General features: G+C 36.9%; 1 protein-coding gene across 1 annotated transcript in view; it reads right to left on the bottom strand.

Annotated features, from left to right (window-relative positions):
• LOC132860362 (uncharacterized) overlaps positions 1 to 23,429 on the bottom strand; it is a 112,547-nt gene that overhangs the window by 73,853 nt on the left and 15,265 nt on the right. Inside the window, 1 exon segment of the mRNA XM_060891550.1 lies at positions 9,246 to 9,641. Coding sequence (XP_060747533.1) covers positions 9,246 to 9,641 — 396 coding nt within the window.

Below are 23,429 nucleotides of genomic sequence, written 5' to 3' on the forward strand. Positions count from 1 at the left end.
TGTTCCCATCCTCTGAAGTCTCTCTCTCCCTCCTGGTAGAAAGCATCATCATCCAGAGACCATTTCCAGCTGTCCTCATCACCATACAGTCCAATCCAGGCTAAACCTGAATAGCTGCCATTTACTGTGTTAAGGAGTGTGTTCATTTCCTCCATGTTATCAATAGTAGCCAGGTCAGTGTAATTCTCTCTGCAGTATCTCTGTGCTTCAGTCCAGGTCTTTTTCTCATTAACAAAGTGATACTGACGAGAGGGTGATGATGGCATTGCTAGAGTAGGATAACACAATGCTCATTATTTTGACAATGTACATCACAGTTGGTATGCGTTTATGAAAACTGCCACTAAAGACAGACACACAACAGAAATGTACTCACTGCTGTAACAGAGGAATGGAAAAGTGTCTACACAGTTTTCATCTGTCCATTTCCCAGAATCATTAAATGACACAGCAGTACAGGATTCATTCTGTCTGTAATTATCTGGTTGTCCAGGTTTCCAGTTACTGAATGAAGAGTTGCTATTATCTGACCAAGATCTGGTTCTGTACAGGCCGATCCAAAAACTTGAATAATACGTATTATTAAACATTGATCTTATCTTCTGATTCTCATTGTCGTTCCTCACGCTGGTCAGGTCTGTGTAATGTTCTCTGCAGTATCTCTGAGCTTCAGTCCAGTTCATGTTCTGATAAACCGGGACATATCTTTCACTGGCATTCACTCTGCCTAAAAGAGACAATAGAAATATAGGAAACCTGTACTTTTACAGAAAGTAAACACACACACACACACACACACACACACTCACACACACACTCAAATATATGCATACATAAATGCTATACTCACCATCAAAGCAAATGAACGGACGTGTTAGGGAACACGAGGCCTCCCACCAAACTCCATCAGAATACCATAAATACACACACAAACTGATTCCATACCAGCCTCTTGGCTTCTGTATAAACCAGTTTCTAAAACTTCTCTCTCCCTCCTTGTAGAAAGAATCATTATCCAGAGACCATTTCCAGCTGTTTAGATCATCATACAGTCCAATCCAGGTTTGCCTGCTGTTCCTAATATCTATTATGTTTGTAAGGGCCAAGTCCTCTTCAGTGTTATTAATAGAGGCTAAATCAACATAATTCTCTCTGCAGTATCTCTGTGCTTCAGACCAGGTCTTATTCTCATTAATGAAGTGATACTGACGAGGAAGACAGACACCAAGGCTGAAAAACGCTGTAAAATACACATTAGTATTTTTTTTATAACAAATATAACTTGAGGCCACTGAAGCTCTGATTTACTCAAATAAATTAAGTTAATTTTCATGTGCAAATAGATAAATTGCATATTTGTACCCATCGGTTGTCTATGTAGCTATTTTAGATTATTTAATTAAATATTATCACATACAACTAATGCACATTGTAAGGGTCTTAGATGAGACAGAGAAAGGAAGCACAGCAGTTGTTCTTTTACAATAAACAGTCAGGCAGTGAACAGTTTATTGTACAAAAAAGTCCAGAGATTCGGTGGCATCCATGTCACAATATACAACTGCACATGTCGGCACTGTTCCACATAAAGTCTATGCTTTTTTATGTCACTGGGCAATTATAAAATTTGAATTTAAAATAAAAATTGGAAAAATTGGGTTTTCTAAAACTTTTGACTGGTAGTGTACTGTATATATCCTACAGAAAATAAAACTCACCCAAAAGCAGCAGAAGTCAAAACATGGCTCTGGTAGAACATGATAATTGTTTGATTAACATATTATAAAAGATGCCATTAAATAATTTTCCTATAGTCCAAATAGTCAAAGTCACATAGATGGCATGCTAGTTATGTTTTCTATTTAAATATTTTACCTCATAGATGTGTGCTGTCTGCTGTTTGCTCCTGTCTGCCACTTTTATTTCAATGCAGCTAAATAAAGATTATGAAGGAAATCAAATGAGAAGGAAGGCTTAGAAATATGTAGAAAGACTGGTTATTGGGTGTACCAGCATATCACAGGGATGGTGAAAACTGTAAACATTGAAATGAATGTGTTATGCCAGGCTACATATTTATGTGTTTGTTTGTCATACATTATGGCATAAACCTTTCAAGCCAGAAGGATTTTTAAAATTTGAGTGCTTAAACTTTTGCTCTGCTTTATCAAAATCACAGTCAGAACCATGTTTAGTTATAGCTATATTAGCTAGCATTAACCCCGTTTACCAGCAAACAAATCGACTTTTCTGAAAATTTGGCAAATCAGTATAAACATATGAAATATTTTATCACCACATGTCAGTTATAATATTAATCAGGATGCTGCTGGCTTTCAGTGTAAACCTTTTTTTTTTTTTTTTTACCTCTGTTGGGATAACCTTACACAGAATTCTAATGGTTGATGATAGGGGGTGGGAATGAATACATTGCCCTTAAGGAAAATAGAAATATTTATAAACAGCTACAAAGACCTGACTGTATATTTTCCTAAAAAACATTAATCACCACTGTGGAGTCTAACATTCATTCATTTTCTACCGCTTATCCGAACTACCTCGGGTCACGGGGAGCCTGTGCTTATCTCAGGCGTCATCAGGCATCAAGGCAGGATACACCCTGGACGGAGTGCCAACCCATCACAGGGCACACACACACACACTCTCATTCACTCACACACTACGGACAATTTTTCAGAGATGCCAATCAACCTACCATGCATGCCTTTGGACCGGGGAGGAAACCGGAGTACCCGGAGGAAACCCCCGAGGCACGGGGAGAACATGCAAACTCCACACACACAAGGCGGAGGCAGGAATCGAACCCCCAACCCTGGAGGTGTGAGGCGAACGTGCTAACCACTAAGCCACCGTGCCTCCCCTGGAGTCTAACATGAAAAATATATTCAGTGCTGGATAAGGATTTGTAGAAGAATTTGTCTAAATCAGATCATCCCATTATCTTGCAAAACTAATCTTGCTTTTTTATTTCCTTCTTTTACTTCAGTGTAATCTTGCTCAGTCTAATCAGGTGTCACTGACTGTTCTTATCTTTCAAATGTATCACTTTTTCTTTTCCTTTTTCCTGAATAACACACATTTTCTCGGTTTTTCTTTTAATTAGGGGTGTTACTGTATCTATTTCACTTACATGTTTGCAATACAGAGATGTGCAGGACTCTACATTTAGAAGTGCGGTAAGAGAGTGTAACCCTGAAGGATTCAAAACAGTAGATTCTCATTATCATTATCAAGTGTTGAAAGGTTTAGGAGGGGTTAATGCACTTGTTCACCCTGAGAGAAAAAAATAGAGACATTATAAAGCTCATATACAGTTTAACTTAAAGACACTTCTTTAATTTCAACCATTACTTAATCAGTAGATAAAGAAAAGGCATTTGAATGGACTAGGCTGAGTCTTTGTCTTCAGTATACTGTCATTCAGGATTTGGGTCAAACTTCGTTAGCTTCATCAAAATATTATTAAACTCACATTGTCATATTATATCTAACAAATCTTTCAATATTCAGGCAGTTAATAAAGAAGTTATAATCAGCTCTTAAGAGTATGGTATCTGGATGGGTTTTTTATCAACTGGTCTAACTGATGTTCAGCTTCTTACCAAATTCCGGTTACAAAGTCAGCATTTAAATACAATAGAATTCTGTAAATTTTTACTTTATTTATTAAAACATCTTCAGAATCCATTTAGATATATATATCATTAAGTATTTATACTGGTCACAGTCCATATGGCTCAGGAAAAATAAGCATTAAGTGGGAAAAGGTCCAATGAATCTCAGGGCATCATGCATACACATTCACACACTAATTGAGGTAATTGAGCCATGGGACCTCGAAGCAGGCTTCTGTGTTTTTTATGGTGTGAGCGGCTGTAAGGCAGCGTTGTTTTTTATCAGCCCCAAATGTCACAAGCTGACTTGTTTTGTACATATTCAGCTTTGATTCAAATATCGTGACAACGTGGCAACTCTAACAGCACTCTAATGATGCACGCTCAGAGACGGCTAGGGCAATTAGTCTGAATTAAACATTTAAGTCCTATGTTTATGTCTAAGATTTAGTTTTATGTTTACATTTAAGATTTATATGCACATTTATATTTACTTTTAAATGTAAAATTATATCAGAATGGCCTCAGGAAACTTGCGAAACTTGCAAACTTGCGAAACTTACGATTGGTGCTTCATACAGTATACAGTATTTGTTTGTGCTGTTGGTTCCCTATAGCGATAGGTGTGTAAAGAAGACTAGAAACTGTTTTCAATAAAATACTTTCATTTTTAATATACAATACAGTATACGTTATTTGTTTTGTTAAAAAATTCACAGTATAGTTGCTTGAAAGTCCCAGACAGTCCCACACATTTATTTTGACTCTTTGAAAATAAATTTGAATGCATTTCTATGTAATATCTGTTAATGTGTATTTTTTCTTCATTGTGTTAAAACACTCTTAAAAAAACCCAAAGTATCACATAATTGTTTAATCAGTATCATTTTACGTTTATAAATAGCATTACTTATACACACAATACATAAACTGCATTTAAAACCCATTCACACAAACATTTATTCAGTGTAACCAGAGTAGTCTTTAATCAACACAGCCATATCTACAAATAGAGAAAAGAATAAATAAATAAGTCACATAGTATTCCTTAACATCAAGTAATAATATATAACTGTTGCAAATAAAATATAATGCATCAAAAGTTTATATAAATCACACAAAGCATAAAATAGCACAGTGTTCTATTTGCTGAAATTCAATTTTAGGAAATTCAGTTTATCAACAGTATTCATGTCAATGATATACACCAAAAGTACAGTTAGGGATTATTTCATTTAAAAATGGAGTCACAAGACAAGCTCACTGTCTCTTCTTTTGTTTCGTTCAGTTAAATCACCTCAGATTTATATTGTTCACATCTGGTCTAGTTGTACTTATCACTAGAACATGTGCAAAACACTAATCCACTGAGCCTGCTTTTTTTTTTTTACTTTCCCTTCAATGTAACCTTGATCAGTGATATCATAAAATACACATTTTCTCCCATAATATAAACTCTAGATGAAAACAATGCATTTGATTTGGTATTACTTGTTATGAGTTTAACAGTCACTCGGGAGGAGCTCATAGTAGAGCCGCTGCTCCTCCACATCGAGAGGAGTCAGCTGAGGTGGCTCGGGCATCTGTTCCGGATGCCTCCTGGACGCCTCCCGGGGGAGGTGTTCCGGGCATGTCCAACCGGGAGGAGGCCCCGGGGAAGACCTAGGACACGCTGGAGGGACTATGTCTCTCGGCTGGCCTGGGAACGCCTCGGTATTCCCCCGGAGGAGCTGGAGGAAGTGTCTGGGGAGAGGGAAGTCTGGGTGTCCTTGCTTAGAAGATGGATGGATGGATGGATGGATTTTAACAGATTTTAGGGTGAGGAGCCTTCTCTTGACCCGGTCACCTGTCTGTGGTCAGTAACCTAAATGGTTTTAAATTCTTAAACTCCTAGATTATTTTAATTATAGTTGAGACTTGGGTCCTTTTTAGGACAATTAAACTATACTTTGGTGCTTTATGGACAAACTAAGTTGAATTGACCCTGTGTCACTGTTCTGGATCAGATGGTTAGCTTTATCAAAATACCAATTTAAATGCATTTCTATATCAAAAATGTTCATATATATTTTTCCATTGTGAGCTGTTGTAGTAAATGTCAGTGGATTTTGTTGTCCCGTCATTAGTCTTGACATTGTTCTGCTTATTTATTCACTTTACATCGATTTATTGAGCTCACTATTTACACTAATGCTGTGACTTGAGCCCCATCTGCTGAGATGAAAAAATAAAGTGTTATTTAATCAAGAAAAATATATATGTATAACGATATGGTTAGGACTTCTGCAAGGAAACAAAAGTCTGGAATAAAAAGCACCATATAGAAAACTCAAAATCTTAATATATATTATATAGCCTTTGTCAAAGGAAGAAGTTATAAAAGGTGACGCAAGTGGTGAAAGATAACTCTGGGAGAGATGTGGGTGTTTAGATATTAAAATGACATTCATGTAGAGAATGTTCAGTTACACTTTGCTAGCAAATGTGTATTTCTCCTATGTATGGAGACTTTTGGGACACCTGTATATTCTATATTTGATTTGTTTGCCATGTTGTTTGTCGGTTGTTGTCTGTGGCTGTTTTGTGTGCTCATGATTCTGGTCCTGTTTTGCTATTGCCCTTGCCTGGATTACTTTGTGCTTTTGTTTAAATCAAATCTTCTAACTGCATTTGGATTCTCTGCCTCATCTTTCAACACACCTGACAGACATACTGTATATAGCAAACAAGACACAGGTGGCAACACTTGACACAAGGAGACCTGTCAGCCCGCCATCTAGTGTCGGGCAACCGACAGTTCACCCAACACCGACTTGACCGGATGTTTGAACAAAACAATGTCTCATCACATCCACACCAATAAGGAGCTGGACGCCATGATGGTGCCTTGATTTCCCTACATCTTACTGCTGCACTGGAATTCTCAATAAAATATATTTAAAAAATTTTAGACAACATAAAACCTGTTTTCCCATTTGAACAGCATTACTTCACCCATCACGTAAAATAAATTGAAAAACATTTCACGTGTTTCTTCATTTAAGTGATTTTTATTAGAAAATGACAATATTCCCAAAAATCCCTATAATAAAAACAATTATAAAATGAAAAACACATACTGTCTCTTAACACCCATAGCATTATTTTGCACAAACAAGTACAGTGTTTCTTTTGTCATTTAAAAAATACCATTCATAAGCATTAAAAATGTAATAAACTAAATAAAGAAATATTACACCAAAGAAATCATGCTCATAATTTTTGACACTGATAATTTAATAGAAGTTTACAGCATTCCCAACTGCTCTGGAAAAGAAAGATTGCTGAACCAATGATTAAATAAAAGAACAAAATATAGAAAATGTTTCAGATATATTTTGAACCTGAGTGTATTTATTTCCTTTAAAGACCGAGATTACAAATGTCTCTCAGGATCACAGTGTAGTTGCTTGAAAGTCCCAGTCTGCTCAATTCTTGCTGAAGCTGACAAAAATGTGAAATATTTATATAAATGCAGTAAGTACCTTGTAAATACAAACAAGTAACATGTCATCCAATGTAAATATGTATATATGTAAATATTCTTTTATGTATATTTGGTTTACACATTTTCAATAGCAACATTATGAAACATTAATATAATAGATATATTAGACATAAATGGTGTTTGTGCTCACCTGTAGTGAATGCTTCCAGAGCACAAGGAAGACAGGTTTAAGTTACGATAACATCAGGTCCACCTGCATTGCTATTGCCAACTGTCATAATCATGTTCAGACATGGATTAGTATTATGTTTTTTTTATTATTCTTTACGGACTTTGACTTAGACTTAATTCTTTAAATGAAGTCACACTCACCAGTGTAGCAGATAAAAGGGAATCTGGCAAAACAGTTTTCATCTGTCCATTGGCCAGAATGATCCACAGCTGTACAGTGTTGGCTTCCACTTTGTCCAGGTGAATTCACACCATTATCAGGCTCTGCTGTGGGTTCTGGACTCTCTGATCTCCAATATGTAAAGGTTGAGTTGCTCTGATCTGACCATAATCGGTTCCTATACAGACCTATCCATACCTCATCCTCGTTCATGATGCTCAGTATTTTCTGAAGTTCAGCCTCATGCCTCACGCTGGCCAGGTCTGTGTAACGCACTCTGCAAAAGCTCTGAGCTTCGTTCCAAGTCTTTTGATGATAAATCCACACATATCTGTTGTTCATACCTAAGGTTGAGAGAATTATAAATATACAAACAATAACTGTATAATAATTAGCTGTATGATTATTAACCATTATTGGCTTTTATCAGTAAGTTAAAATAACTCAACCAGAATGTTTTCACTTTCTGACAGAGCTTACCATTATAGCAAACAAATGATTTTCTGTCAGTACAAGGCTTGTCAAACCACCGCCCTCCATTTCCCATGGAAACACACATCTCATTTCCATTATAGTTATCAGGTTGATGTTCCCATCCTCTGAAGTCTCTCTCTCCCTCCTGGTAGAAAGCATCATCATCCAGAGACCATCTCCAGCTGTCCTCATCACCATACAGTCCAATCCAGGCTAAACCTGAGTAGCTGCCATTTACTGTCTTAAAGAGTGTGTTCATTTCCTCCATGTTATCAATAGTAGCCAGGTCAGTGTAATTCTCTCTGCAGTATCTCTGTGCTTCAATCCAGGTCTTATTCTCATTCACAAAGTGATACTGATGAGAGGATGTTGATGGCATTGCTAATAATGAATAACAAAAATATTAATGTTTGCTCCTTAGTTTTAAAAGGTACATTAAATGGATAAAGAAAGAATATTTGCACTGCATTAAAATTTCTGGCATTTAGCAGACACCCTTATCCAGAGTGACTTACAATTTATTTTAATTCAATTAAAACCGAGTGTTAAGGGCCTTACTTGGGGGCCCAGCAGGGGCAACTTGGTGGCCCTGGGCTTTGCACTCATGTCCCTCTGATCAGTAGTCCAACAAATTAACCACTATCACCTATCAATATCACCACTGTACAGTTTATATCTAAAGGGCGTTGCCAGTTTTATTTATGAAACAACAGAACAACATCTACTCACTGCTATAACAGAGGAATGGGAAAGTTTGGCCACAGTTTTCATCTGTCCATTTCCCGTAATTATCATCATTAAATGACACAGCAGTACAGGATTCATTCTGTGTGTAATTATCTGATTGTCCAGGTTTCCAGTTGCTGAAAAAAGAGTTGCTTTGGTCCGACCAAAAACTGGTTCTGTACAAGCCGATCCAATAAGGTTTATGCTTATAATAGTAATAATAATAATAAAAATAATAGCTATCACCATAGTAATTATAATAATGACTATCCTCTAATTTATTATAATTAGCTAATAACGATCTGATCTTCTGGTTCTCAGTGTCGTTCCTCACGCTGGTCAGGTCAGTGTAATGTTCTCTGCAGTATTTCTGAGCTTCAGTCCAGTTCATATGCTGATAAACCGGGACATATCTCTCACTGGCATTCATTCGGCCTAAAATAGAAGGAAACATTTAAACATAAAACATATTTATTCAAACTAGAATTGTTTTGTTTATTTCTTTCAGCATATCTACAACTGTGGTGCTTACCATCAAAACACATAAATGGAAGTGTTGTAGAACAAGAGGCTTCTTTCCAAACTGCTTCATAAACTGCAAAATACACACAGAAATTTTCACTGTTTCCATTCCAGTTTCTTGGTTCATTTATATACCACCTTCTAAAGTCTCTCTCTCCATTCTTGTAGAAAGAATCATCATCCAGAGACCATCTCCAGCTGTTCAGATCATCATACAGTCCAATCCAGGCTAAACCTGAGTAGATTCCATTTACTGTGTTAAGGAGTGTGTTCATTTCCTCCATGTTATTAATGGTGGCCAAGTCAGTGTATTTCTCTCTGCAGTATCTCTGTGCTTCAGTCCAGGTCTTTCTCTCATTAACAAAGTGATACTGATGGAGGGTGCATGATGATCCTGTGCAGAATTCTTTAAAGGACAAACATCATAAAATATATTTCTGCAGATATATAACATTTATATGCAAATATAATTGTGTTTTTATTGCTGTAATTATGGAAAATTACATATAATATTCATGCTGCAATATTTTCAAACATTTATGGAAATAAGCTGTCACTGAATTTTCATATGAAACAAAACCCTTAATGAACTTTTTCCACAATAAAAGTATATGCTGGCCATCACACCCATATGTCCTTAATGATGATCCCACTACAAAACTACCAGCATTAACATAGATTTAACCCCTGTTTAGATTTAACCCCTATTTTCTTCTATAACAGTCTTCACTCTAAACGAATACTAATCTTTGGAACATGGCTATGGGGATTTGTCCTCATTCAGGCACAAGGACATTAGTGAGTTCAGGTAGTGATGATTGGTAAGCAGGTCTGGTATGCAGACAGATTTCTAATTCATCAGTGCGGTTGAGCTCAGGGTTTTATGAAGGCCACTAGTTTCTTACACACAAACCTTAAAAAGCTTGTGGCCATAGTTTAGGGAAGGTCCACGTATTGGTGTAATTCTCAGATGTCCTCATACTTTGGACTCTTAGCATTTGAATAATAAAAAAAGTTGTGATATTTATATAGTTTGAGCAGATAACGTTTCATATTGTACAATAATGAAAAAATAAAGTCTGATTAGAAGAACTCACTGTTGTAGCAGATAAAAGGGAAGGTGGATAAGCAGTCCTCATCTGTCCAATGACCTGAGTCTCTGAATGAGACAGCAGTGCAGTGCTGATTTCCGTATTCCCAGGGAATATAAATACCATTGTCTGGCTGTTTATATGTGGCTGGCCTCCAATTTTCATATGTGGATACCTGTTTGTCTGACCAAAGTCTGGTCCTGTATAAACCAATCCAAGCCACAGTGCCAACTGTAAGGTTTAAGATTCTTTGATTATCTGTTGGATTTCTCACACTGGCCAAGTCAGTATAATGCTCTCTGCAGTAATGCTGAGCTTTTGTCCAAGGCATTGGCTGGTTTATCCATGTGTAATTTTCTGTTCCATTATTTCCTGATAAGAAAAGCCAACAAATGTGCTCAGTAACACCTAAACCAAAGACAACACAATCTATTCTCATAAATTGATTTAATATTCTCACCATCATAGCAAACGAATGTTAAATATGCTCGACAGTCTCCATCAGACCATGCGCCATCAGATCTAATATAAACACACATTTCATTTCCATTTGAGTTATCAGGTTGTTGTTCCCATCCTCTGAAGTCTCTCTCTCCCTCCTGGTAGAAAGCATCATCATCCAGAGACCATTTCCAGCTGTCCTCATCACCATACAGTCCAATCCAGGCTAAACCTGAATAGCTGCCATTTACTGTGTTAAGGAGTGTGTTCATTTCCTCCATGTTATCAATAGTAGCCAGGTCAGTGCAATTCTCTCTGCAGTATCTCTGTGCTTCAGTCCAGGTCTTTTTCTCATTAACAAAGTGATACTGACGAGAGGGTGATGATGGCATTGCTAGAGTAGGATAACACAATGCTCATTATTTTGACAATGTACATCACAGTTGGTAAGCGTTTATGAAAACTGGCACTAAAGACAGACACACAACAGAAATGTACTCACTGCTGTAACAAAGGAATGGAAAAGCTTGGCTACAATTTTCATCTGTCCATTTCCCAGAATCATTTAATGACACAGCAGTGCAGGATTCATTCTGTCTGTAATTATCTGGTTGTCCAGGTTTCCAGTTACTGAATGAAGAGTTGCTTTTATCTGACCAAGATCTGGTTCTGTACAGGCCGATCCAGAAACTTGAATAATACGTATTATTAAACATTGATCTAATCTCCTGGTTCTCATTGTCGTTCCTCACGCTGGTCAGGTCTGTGTAATGTTCTCTGCAGTATCTCTGAGCTTCAGTCCAATTCTTGTTTTGATAAACCGGGACATATCTTTCACTGGCATTCACTCTGCCTAAAAGAGACAATAGAAATATGTGAAACCTGTACTTCTACAGAATGTAAACACACACACACACACACACACACACACATTCTCACACACACTCAAATATATGCATACATAAATGCTATACTCACCATCAAAGCAAATAAACAGACGTGTTAGGGAACACGAGGCCTCCCACCAAACTCCATCAGAATACCATAAATACACACACAAACTGATTCCATACCAGTCTCTTGGCTTTTGTATATACCAGTTTCTAAAGCTTCTCTCTTCCTGCTTGTAAAAAGAATCATTATCCAGAGACCATTTCCAGCTGTTCAGATCATCATACAGTCCAATCCAGGTTCGCCTGCTGTTCCAGATGTCTATTATGTTTGTAAGGGCCAAGTCCTCTTCAGTGTTATTAATAGAGGCTAAATCAACATAATTCTCTTTGCAGTATCTCTGTGCTTCAGACCAGGTCTTATTCTCATTAATGAAGTGGTACTGACGAGGGAGACAGACACCAAGGCTGAAAAACCCTGAAAAGACATAAAACCAGTTTTAGATAACGAATATAACTTGAGGCCACTAAAGCGCTGTTTCACTAAGGTTTGATTTAATTTATTTGCCTTCATGAAAATCAGCAATATTTTGTTTGTACTTTCAAATAGCTAAAAATTATTGTGTAAAAACAAAATGTGCACATTAGACTCGCCCTGATGCTTCTAATATACTTTGGTTAAACCAGAATATTTACAGGTTCTATTCATGTGGTGTTCATTAAAACAACAAAAGACAGTACTTTACTCTGCTTTAAGACAAACCAGATCATAATCATCATAATTTTTTTAATAGCCCTTTTCATGTTAATGAATGTACTGAATCACTAACAGCTTTTATTAAAAAATAGGTGTGACCTTCATCAGTACTGACATATTCTATTTTGGTTTGGTAGACATTAAGACCAATAAAGTGTCTAGTTTTCATGAATATTACATGAATATTTACAGGTTTTTATTCTGGTGGCATTTACACACACACACACACACACACACACACACACACACACACACACACACACACACACACACACACACACAACTTACCGAATAGCAGCAGTAGTTGAATCATGGCTCTAGTAGAATAAAAAGTGTGATTAACATAATTATATTAATTATATTATTAAAATAGCCCTGCGATGGGTTGGCACTCCGTCCAGGGTGTATCCTGCCTTGATGCCCGATGACGCCTGAGATAGGCACAGGCTCCCCGTGACCCGAGGTAGTTCGGATAAGCGGTAGAAGATGAATGAATGAATGAATGAATGAATATTATTAAAATAGGGGGCATCACAGGCTCCCCGTGACCCGAGGTAGTTCGGATAAGCGGTAGAAGATGAATGAATGAATGAATGAATATTATTAAAATAGTCAAAACTCGTCAAAATCGTATTTAATTAAGTATTTTACCTCATTGATTTGTGATGTCTGCTGTTTGCTCCTGACGGACACTTCAGCACAGCTATGAGAGATTCTGAAAGAAAGCCTATGGGAAGGGCTTAATTATATGTTAAGAAGATTCTATGCAATGTTGACATGTTACTGTACATCTTTATCCTTCACTGCCAGTCCCTTTGCCTAAAAGAGATGATTGAATTATAGAAACATGTACTTTTACAGATAGTGTGAACTGAACATAAAGCTATTTACACAATATACAAATACAAACACCAAACACTCACTCACACACACAAACACACACACACACACACACACACAAATATATATACACATGTACTCACCATCAAAGCAAATGAACGGACATGTTAGGCTTCACACCAACCTAAATACACACACAAACTCCACACAAAAACAAACACACAAAATACAAAGACAAAATCAAGTTCTGTTTTTGTCACTGAACAGTTTTGAAATTACAGAATCTTTAATTAGAATGCTGGTCATTGCTGCATGTTATTTAAAAAAAACACACAATTTTGAGTGTGTAGTAAAATGAGTATGCAAGTTGATTACTGTGCTTTAATCAACTTTAGAGAGAGAGAGAGAGAGAGAGAGAGAGAGAGAGAGAGAGAGAGAGAGAGAGAGAGAGAGAGAGAGAGAGAGAGAGAGAAAGAAAGAGAGAGTACCTTGTAATACTGTGATATCGTGATGGGCATACCAGTAAATAAGTATACTGGTATTAGGTCACACAGTAAAAAGAATCTGTAGATTTAAAAGTAAAATACCTTAGAAATGGTACTGTTATCAATAGTAGCCAGGTCAGTGTAATTCTCTCTGCAGTATCTCTGTGCTTCAGTCCAGGTCTTAATCTCATTCAAGTGATACTGACAAGAGGAGTTTGAGAGCATTGCTAGAGTAGAATAACATAAATGTTGGTTACTATGCTCATATTTTTGAAAAATGATATTTGTTTGTGTTCATTAAGAGCAAGTAATTCTACTAAAAATTGCCACCATATATAATATAGAAATCTCTGTTCTTCACTCACTGCTATAACAGAAGAATGGAAAAGCTTGATCACAGTTTTCATCTGCCCATTTCCCATAATAATAATCATCATTAAATGACACAGCAGTACAGGATACAGTTTGTCCATAATTATCTGGTTGTCCAGGTTTCCAGTTGGTAAAAGAAGAGTTGCTTTGATCTGACCATAAACTGTTTCTGTACAGGCCGATCCAAAAAGCGTAATAATTATTATAGTAATAACCGGAGGTATAACGATGATCATCCTCATTATTAGCTAATAATGATCTGATCTTCTGGTTCTCAGTGTCATTCCTCACGCTGGTCAGGTCTGTGTAATGTTCTCTGCAGTATTTCTGAGCTTCAGTCCAGTTCATGTTCTGATAAACCAGAACATATCTCTCACTGGCATTCACTCGGCCTAAAAGAGAAGAAATGGAATTTGTGTAGAGTATTTATGCAAAATAATCATAATATACACATAAATTGTTTCCATTCCAGTATCTTGGTTTGTTTATATACCAATTACTAAAGATTATTTTTCCGTTATTGTAGAAAGCATCATCATCCAGAGACCATCTCCAGCTGTCCTCATCATCATACAGTACAGTCCAATCCAGGTTAAACCTGAGTAACTGCCATTTACTGTGTTAAGGAGTGTGTTCATTTCCTCCATGTTATCAATAGTAGCCAGGTCAGTGTAATTCTCTCTGCAGTATCTCTGTGCTTCTGTCCAGGGGTCTCATTTATAAAGCGTGCGTACACACAAAACGGGGCTGGAAACGTGCGTACGGCAGTTTTCGCGCAAAGGTTGTGATCTATAAAAAACAAACTTGACGGGAAAATGTGCGCACCCTTAAGCAAACTTGAGCTGTGCGTACGCACATTCTGGAGACAAAGGGAATTGGCGACACAGATGGTGAGGTCGTGAACTTAAGTTAGATTGTAGAAAATACGTGAGAAGGACGATTATAAGAATTAATGACATTTAATTTTCACTCCATTTCATACGCTATTTCCACATTATCATGAAGATTAAATCCAACAGTGTTATTTGTGCCGATTGTTTTAGGCTATATACATCTAGTAAAATCCAAACGTAATTCAAAATGTATTAAAAATAAAATAATAATAATCATCGCTACTCCGTCCAGGGTGTATCCTGCCTTGATGCCCAATGACACCTGAGGATAGGTACAGGCTCCCCGTGACCCGAATATTTCGGATAATCGGTAGAAGATGAATGAATGAATGAATGAATAATCAGCGCTGCCTTACAGTCACACTATCCACAACGGGAGCGCAGGAGGAGATGGCGCGACTACATGTGATGCAGAATAGCATGAAATACCCTTTTATTAGAGAACTGCAGAGCACAGTGTAAAAACGAAATATTTTCCTTAATGTACATATAGCTATCATAAAATGTCAAAGTCTGCAAATACAGTCATGAAGCACAATCGCTACTCATCATCGGTCCTAACTATTACGGTGTTCATTACAAAACCGTCATGAAGAAGTGTGTTCACTATAACATTTTCGTCTTAAATTTTCGCCCAAAAATTAATTCTGTGATTTTGTCACGGTGTTAACGATCAGTCTAATTGCTAGTCCTCCGGTGACCCGGGTATGTAATGCTTCATGATGGCACTGCTGGCACTGTTGGAGGATTACGCCAATGGCAGAATAAGGAGAGAACGAGTTTTCAGGGACCATGATGGTTTCCTGGCTAATAAGCCGATTTAGATTCCCTAGAGCTGTGCTCTTAGAACTGTGTTGAAATGGGTCCAGTATTAGAGAGGGCAACACGTCGGAACCATGCCATCCCAGTCCAAATACAAGTATTCACCACTCTGGGGTTCTTGGCAACCGGCTGTTTCCAGCACGAATTGGCAGACAGGTAAATTGTTTATATATATAAAAAAAATTCCTCAAGTAATCCTCAACTTTGTCTCTAAGACCTTTTTGTATATGAAATAATTCTATTGGAATCTATCATCTCACCCTATAGGTCTGGTATATCACAGCCGTCCCTGAGTGCCATAATATCTGTCGTTTTGAATGGTATACTTAATATGGGTAGTCGATACATCAGGTTCCCCTACACTGTGCGAGAACTGGCCGAAATTAAAATGCAATTTGCAGCAATGTCTGGTTTCCCAAATGTAATCGGCACAATTGACTGCGCTCATGTTACTATAAGGGCACCATCTGAAAATGAATTTGCTTATGTTAATAGAAAGCATGTGCATTCTATTAATGTGCAAATCATATGTGACTCCAACATGACCCTCACAAACATTGTGGCACACTGGCCTGGTTCAACACATGATTCCTTTTTCTTGACACATAGCAGTGTAGTGTAGGGAACAGACTAAATGCAGGCGCAGTACGTGATGGCTGGCTTCTTGGTGAGTTTAACAATATTAAAAAGTAGAAACTGTAACAATTTTGTTTTAATATAATTATAACAATGTTGCTTTTAATATAATTATAACCTGCAGGCGACAGTGGCTACCCCCTGAGACGCTGGCTCCTCACCCCATTTTTAAACCCGCAGAGCGCAGAGGAAACTCATTATAATGAGGTCCACTCTCGTGCCCGCGCAGTGATTTACATTGACTATTTATGGTTAAAAATGGGCGTGTACAGGGCGGGATCTGAGGCTGGTTCACGTACGCACATCTGTGGGTGATCTGTGATTTATAAAGGAAACATTGCTTAGAGGAGAGCGTACGCACGGTTTTATAAATCGTAATTTTTTTTGGCGTACGCAATTTTTGGTTTTTGGGCGTACGTAAACTTTTAGTAGGGATCCTACGCACAGTTTTATAAATGAGACCCCCTTATTCTCATTAATGAAGTGATACTGACGAGGAAGACAGATCCCAAGGCTGAAAAACCCTGAAAAAGACATAAAACCAGTTTTAGATAACAAATATAACTTGAGGCCACTAAAGCGCTGTTTCACTAAGGTCATCAAGCTAATTGGTAGTGATTTAAGATGAATTTATAGAAATTCATTACATACAAATAATACATACACTAATGGACATGTTGACATTATTGCACATATGGTTTGTATTTGTTCTATCTTTTATATCCATTCTATTATTTTTTTTACATTTCTTTTCTATGCAAGTAAATTCATTTGCAATTAATTCTTTGTAAGTTCTGTTTTTATGTCTCTGGACAGAATTCAAATATTCAGATATCATACAATGAACGATCTGGAATAATTAAAGGTGTTAACCTCCTTGACTCGGCCATTGCCGGTCTTAATACTGTGAGATTCTAATGTACATACCAGTAAATAAGTATACTGGTATTAGTCCAAGCTACTGATACACATTTCCTCACGTTTGTTAGCTGATTTAATTTATTTGCCTTCATGAAAATCAGCACTATTTTGTTTGTACTTTCAAATATCTAAAAAATATTGTGTAATAATATAATGTGCACAGGGGGCACGGTGGCTTAGTGGTTAGCACGTTCGCCTCACACCTCCAGGGTTGGGGGTTCGATTCCCGCCTCCACCTTGTGTGTGTGGAGTTTGCATGTTCTCCCCGTGCCTCGGGGGTTTCCTCCGGGTACTCCGGTTTTCTCCCCCGGTCCAAAGACATGCATGGTAGGTTGATTGGCATCTCTGGAAAATTGTCCGTAGTGTGTGAGTGAATGAGTGTGTGTGTGTGTGTGTGCCTTGCGATGGGTTGGCACTCCGTCCAGGGTGTATCCTGCCTTGATGCCCGATGACGCCTGAGATAGGCACAGGCTCCCCGTGACCCGAGGTAATTCGGATAAGCGGTAGAAAATGAATGAATGAATATAATGTGCACATTAGACTCGCCCTGACGCTTCTGAAATACTTTGGTTAAAGCAGAATATTTACAGGTTCTATTCATGTGGTGTTCATTAAAACAACAAAAGACAGCACAGTACTTTGCTGTAAGAAAAACCGGATCATCATAATCTTTTTAATAGCCCTTTTCATGTTAATGAATGTACTGCATCACTAACAGCTTTTATTAAAAAGTAGGTGTGACCTTCATCAGTACTGACATATCCTATTTTGGTTTGGTAGACATTAAGACCAATAAAAGATAAAGTGTCTAGTTTTCATGAATATTTACAGGTTTTATTCTGCTGGCATTTATACACACACACACACACACACACACACACACACACACACACACACACATACACATACACAAACACACGCAACTTACCGAATAGCAGCAGAAGTTGAATCATGGCTCTAGTAGAATAAAAAGTGTGATTAAAATGATTGTATTATTTATATTATTAAAATAGTCAAATCAAATCTAATTAAGTATTTTACCTCATGGATTTGTGCTGATTGCTGTTTGCTCCTGACTGCCACTTGATTTTATTTCAGCACAGCGATGAGAGATTCTGAAGATAAGCCTATGGCAGGGGTCGGCAACCTTAAACACTCAAAGAGCCATTTGGACCCGTTTCCGACAGAAAATAAAACCACAGGGAGCCACAAAACCCTTTTGACATCTAAAATGAAGATAACACCGAATATATCGTTTTTTACCTTTATGGAAAGTATATAAAAACTGTAGTGTGTTGCATTTATGAAATCAATGATTTTTATTTCTCCAAGCAAACAAAAATATTTTGAACAGTTTGAACTAACCTTAACAAAAAAAGATGCTGGGTTGAAGGTTACTTTCAAATAAAATGTTCAATGTCTAATTAAGTCCTCTTCGTATTCGTGACATCAAAATATTAACTTGCCGGCTGCAGCAAACCAAAAATGCGTCTGCTTCTGTGTGTCGGATTTCGCAAGTCAGCAGTTATGACGCATATTTTGAGCAACAAACAAATTAAACATGGTTTATTTTAATGTTACAATAGCATCATAATCTTAGAATTTAGAATTAAATAAAATTAAAAAAAAAACTAACTAACTAAAATAAAATAAATTTAAATTAAATATTTATTTTCCAAATCTACAGGGAGCCGCAGCAGAGGGATGAAAGAGCCACTTGCGGCTCCGGAGCCGCGGGTTGCCGAGCCCTGGCCTAAAAGAGATGATTGAAATATATAAACATGTACTTTTACAGATAGTGTGAACTGAACACAAAGCTATTTACATAATATACAAATAATCTCTCTCTCTCTCTCTCTCTCTCTCTCTCTCTCTCTCTCTCTCTCTCTCTCTCTATATATATATATATATATATATATATATATATATATATATATATATATATATATATATAGAGAGAGAGAGAGAGAGAGAGAGAGAAGGAGAGAGAGAGATAGATAGATAGATACATAGATAACTGCATACTCACCATCAAAGCAAATGAAAGGACATGTTAAGGTGACGGATGCCCTAAAGTCCTGAAGCCTTTATCTTCAGTATACTTAATATAATATATACCTAAAATATATTATATTTTAATTCATTATATGGATCAAAATGTTGTAAAACTCAGTAAACTGACATCTAGAGCCTTATTTTATCTAAAATTCTTTCAATATTCAAGCAGTTATTGCAGCAGCTGTAACCAGCACTTAGAATATACACTCGTATATGGCATTATTTTGTCTTAATATTATTCTTTAAATTAATAAATATATCTGACCCCCATGCAATGTGGACTTAATACTACAATACAGAACACAAGACATAAACAATTTCAACTACTTTAACAATTTTAACTTAATGAATTCAACTAATGACGAGTCACAATTACCCTTGTTTTCACAACACATACACATACAGGCAGTTCTGGGATATGAAACATCTAAGTTTGTTTGTGTCGATGAGATTTATAACTGACATACTATGCGAAAATTTCTTGAGGGCAGTAATACATATATTGTAATTTGTATGATAGTCTATATTGCTAAATATAATATATGCACATAAAGTCATGTATACTGCATTGAAATTTATTCACAGGACTCTCCTGCTATTCTGCTGTTCGATTCATGCTGTGTTGACAGAAGGATTGTGAATGATGACATCAATACTTTCATCTCTGCTGTTTGCCTAATATTTGACAGTCATTACTGCTTCAAGTAATTGACTACCCATTATTCACTACCCTGTATAATTAACGTCAACGCTTGGATTCCTGCAAAGGTGTGTAAAGACTCTTAGGATGGGAGGTTCACTTACATAACGAGTGGCGAGAGACTTTGTAATGGTGGCCTGCAGACTATTTTGAAGTTTATACTTGGTAACATAGAAAACACAGGTCTAGTGGTAATAATATACTATACATAGCACTTATGTTGTGAATCGTTCTGCTTTACTAGTGTAAATGTTCATATTGAGCTTTACTTAACTTCCCAAGCTCAGTTTAATGTGGCAATTGGGTAGCAGAAATATACAGTATTAAATTCTGCAGTCTAAATAGTTTGGACTGACTGGTTTTAATTAAACACTGCATACTTCTATTGAAACAGAAAAACAAAAAAACAGTAATATGTTTTGTCTTCTTATATGCTTACCAGTCTTTTTGATAATTCTTGAGACCACACTGAAGTCTTTAATAGATTTTGATGGTTTTAATGATTTGATTTAGGTTTTCAAATTTAAGCTATTTACCGATTAGTATAACAATAAAAGAATATAATAATATAAACCTACAGCTAGTGTGATAAAATTATGCTTTCACAGAAAGACAAGATAAGATAAGATAAGATATACCTTTATTCATCCCACAATGGGGAAATTTCTCTGTTTCACCAGCAAAGAGTAAGAAAATGCAAATATATAAAAAGAATAGAGAAATGATATAATATACAGCATATACAAAACTACATCCATACATCCACTCTCGTGCCTGCGCGTGATTTACATTGACTGACGTGTACAGGGCGGGATATGAGGCTGGTTCACGTACGCACATCTGCGGGTGATCTGTGATTTATAAAGGAAACATTGCTTAGAGGAGAGCGTACGCACGGTTTTATAAATCGTAATTGTTTTTGGCGTACGCCATTTTTGGCTTTTGGGCGAACGTAAACTTTTAGTAGGGATCCTACGCACAGTTTTATAAATGAGACCCCCTTATTCTCATTAAGTATTAAGTAGTAATTCTCATTAAGTAGCTCTCCCTGCACTCCAAAAGACCCTAGTCTCCTCAGCAGAAAGAGACTGCTTAAGAGTCTTAAGTATTGAGTGCTGTACACGCAAACTGCTTAGCTATTTAAAAAACACATTTAAAGTGTTTTTCCTGTAGTTAATATAGTTTTGTGAACGTGTTTTTCCTGTAGTTAATATAGTTTTGTGAACGTGTTTTTCCTGTAGTTAATATAGTTTTGTGAACGTGTTTTTCCTGTAGTTAATATAGTTTTGTGAACGTGTTTTTCCTGTAGTTAATATAGTTTTGTGAACGTATTTTTCCTGTAGTTAATATAGTTTTGTGAACGTATTTTTCCTGTAGTTAATATAGTTTTGTGAACGTGTTTTTCCTGTAGTTAATGTAGTTTTGTGAACGTGTTTTTCCTGTAGTTAATATAGTTTTGTGAACGTGTTTTTCCTGTAGTTAAAATTGTTTCAGCCAAGCAGCCTGACAAAACAAATCCATTTTAGAATAAAACAACTGCACACAATTTTTTTAATTACTTTTTTTTTTTAAAAAGTAAATAAATATATGACAAACATTCATTCATTCATCTTCTACCACTTATCTGAACTACCTCGGGTCACGGGGAGCCTGTGCCTATCTCAGGCGTCATTGGGCATCAAGGCAGGATACACCCTGGACGGAGTGCCAACCCATCGCAGGGTACACACACACTCACTCATCCAAACACACACTAGGGACAATTTTCCAGAGATGCCAATCAACCTACCATGCATGTCTTTGGACCAGGGGAGGAAACCGGAGTACCCGGAGGAAACCCCCGAGGCGGGGAGAACATGCAAACTCCACACACACAAGGTGGAGGCGGGAATCGAACCCCGACCCTGGAGATGTGAGGCGAACGTGCTAACCACTAAGCCACCGTGCCCCCTATGACAAACATATCTTTTAAATATACAGTAATACCTCGAGATACGAGTTTATTTCGCTCTGTGACCTTGCTGGTATCTCAATTTGCTCGTATCTCAAAGCAATTTTCCCCATTTAAATGAATTGAAATCCCATTAATCCGTTCCAGCTCGCAAAATTCCACTCCAGTTGTTTTGTTTGTGTTTTGAATATGGAAAATGTACAGTACCTGTATTTATAAATGACAAATATTGTATAAAAACTGTGATGTGGCATACACAGTTCAGGCTAAATAAATACACAAGACAGTTTGGTAAGTTCTTTATTTTGTGTTTGTTTTACTTTTGAAGCAGTCACATGAAAGGTGCACATTCCATGGTGACTGCTAGCACCATCCAAAGTAAGGCGAAATCAATAAATGTTTGTATTAATGTGAATGTTTGTCTTACCGGTTCAGGAATTTGGGCCTTGTTTTAAAAGCACATGGGATATAATGCTGCTTTGTTTGGTTGTGTCTGAATTTGCCCCAGATGAGGTAGGCTGACTGGTTATTCTTACTGTATATTGTTTGATTTGTTTATTTATGGATATTTAATTTGATGCTATGGGCAAATTGTGTTATCTAGATGCAGATGAACTAATTATGATGGAGCTTGGTGGGAGACATCTTGTTCCACAATGCTTCATTTCATTTGCTTTGATGGTGAGTAATGCAAATTTGTATATGCTTTATGTATTAGCTTTAAATTCAGTACATATTTTCTGTAAAAGTACAGGTTTCCTATATTTCTATTGTCTCTTTTAGGCAGAGTGAATGCCAGTGAGAGATATGTCCCGGTTTATCAGAACATGAACTGGACTGAAGCTCAGAGATACTGCAGAGAGCATCACACAGACCTGACCAGCGTGAGGAACGACACTGAGAATCAGAAGATAAGATCAATGTTTAATAATACGGATTATTCAAGTTTTTGGAAACCTGGACAACCAGATAATTACAGTCAGAATGAATCCTGTACTGCTGTGTCATTTAATGATTCTGGGAAATGGACAGATGAAAATTGTAGCCATGCTTTTCCATTCCTTTTTTACAGCAGTGAGTAGATATCTGTATTGAAATTTTATGGCAAAAAAAATTGTATGGCAATTTTCAGTAGAAAATGAGCACAATATCCAACATTTGTGTTATTCCACTCTAGCAATGCCATCATTACCCTCTTGTCAGTATCACTTTGTGAATGAGAATAAGACCTGGACTGAAGCACAGAGATACTGCAGAGAGAATTACACTGACCTGGCTACTATTGATAACATGGAGGAAATGAACACACTCCTTAACACAGTAAATGGCAGCTACTC

Source organism: Tachysurus vachellii, chromosome 17, assembly GCF_030014155.1.
Source record: "Tachysurus vachellii isolate PV-2020 chromosome 17, HZAU_Pvac_v1, whole genome shotgun sequence".
Lineage (NCBI taxonomy): Eukaryota > Metazoa > Chordata > Actinopteri > Siluriformes > Bagridae > Tachysurus > Tachysurus vachellii.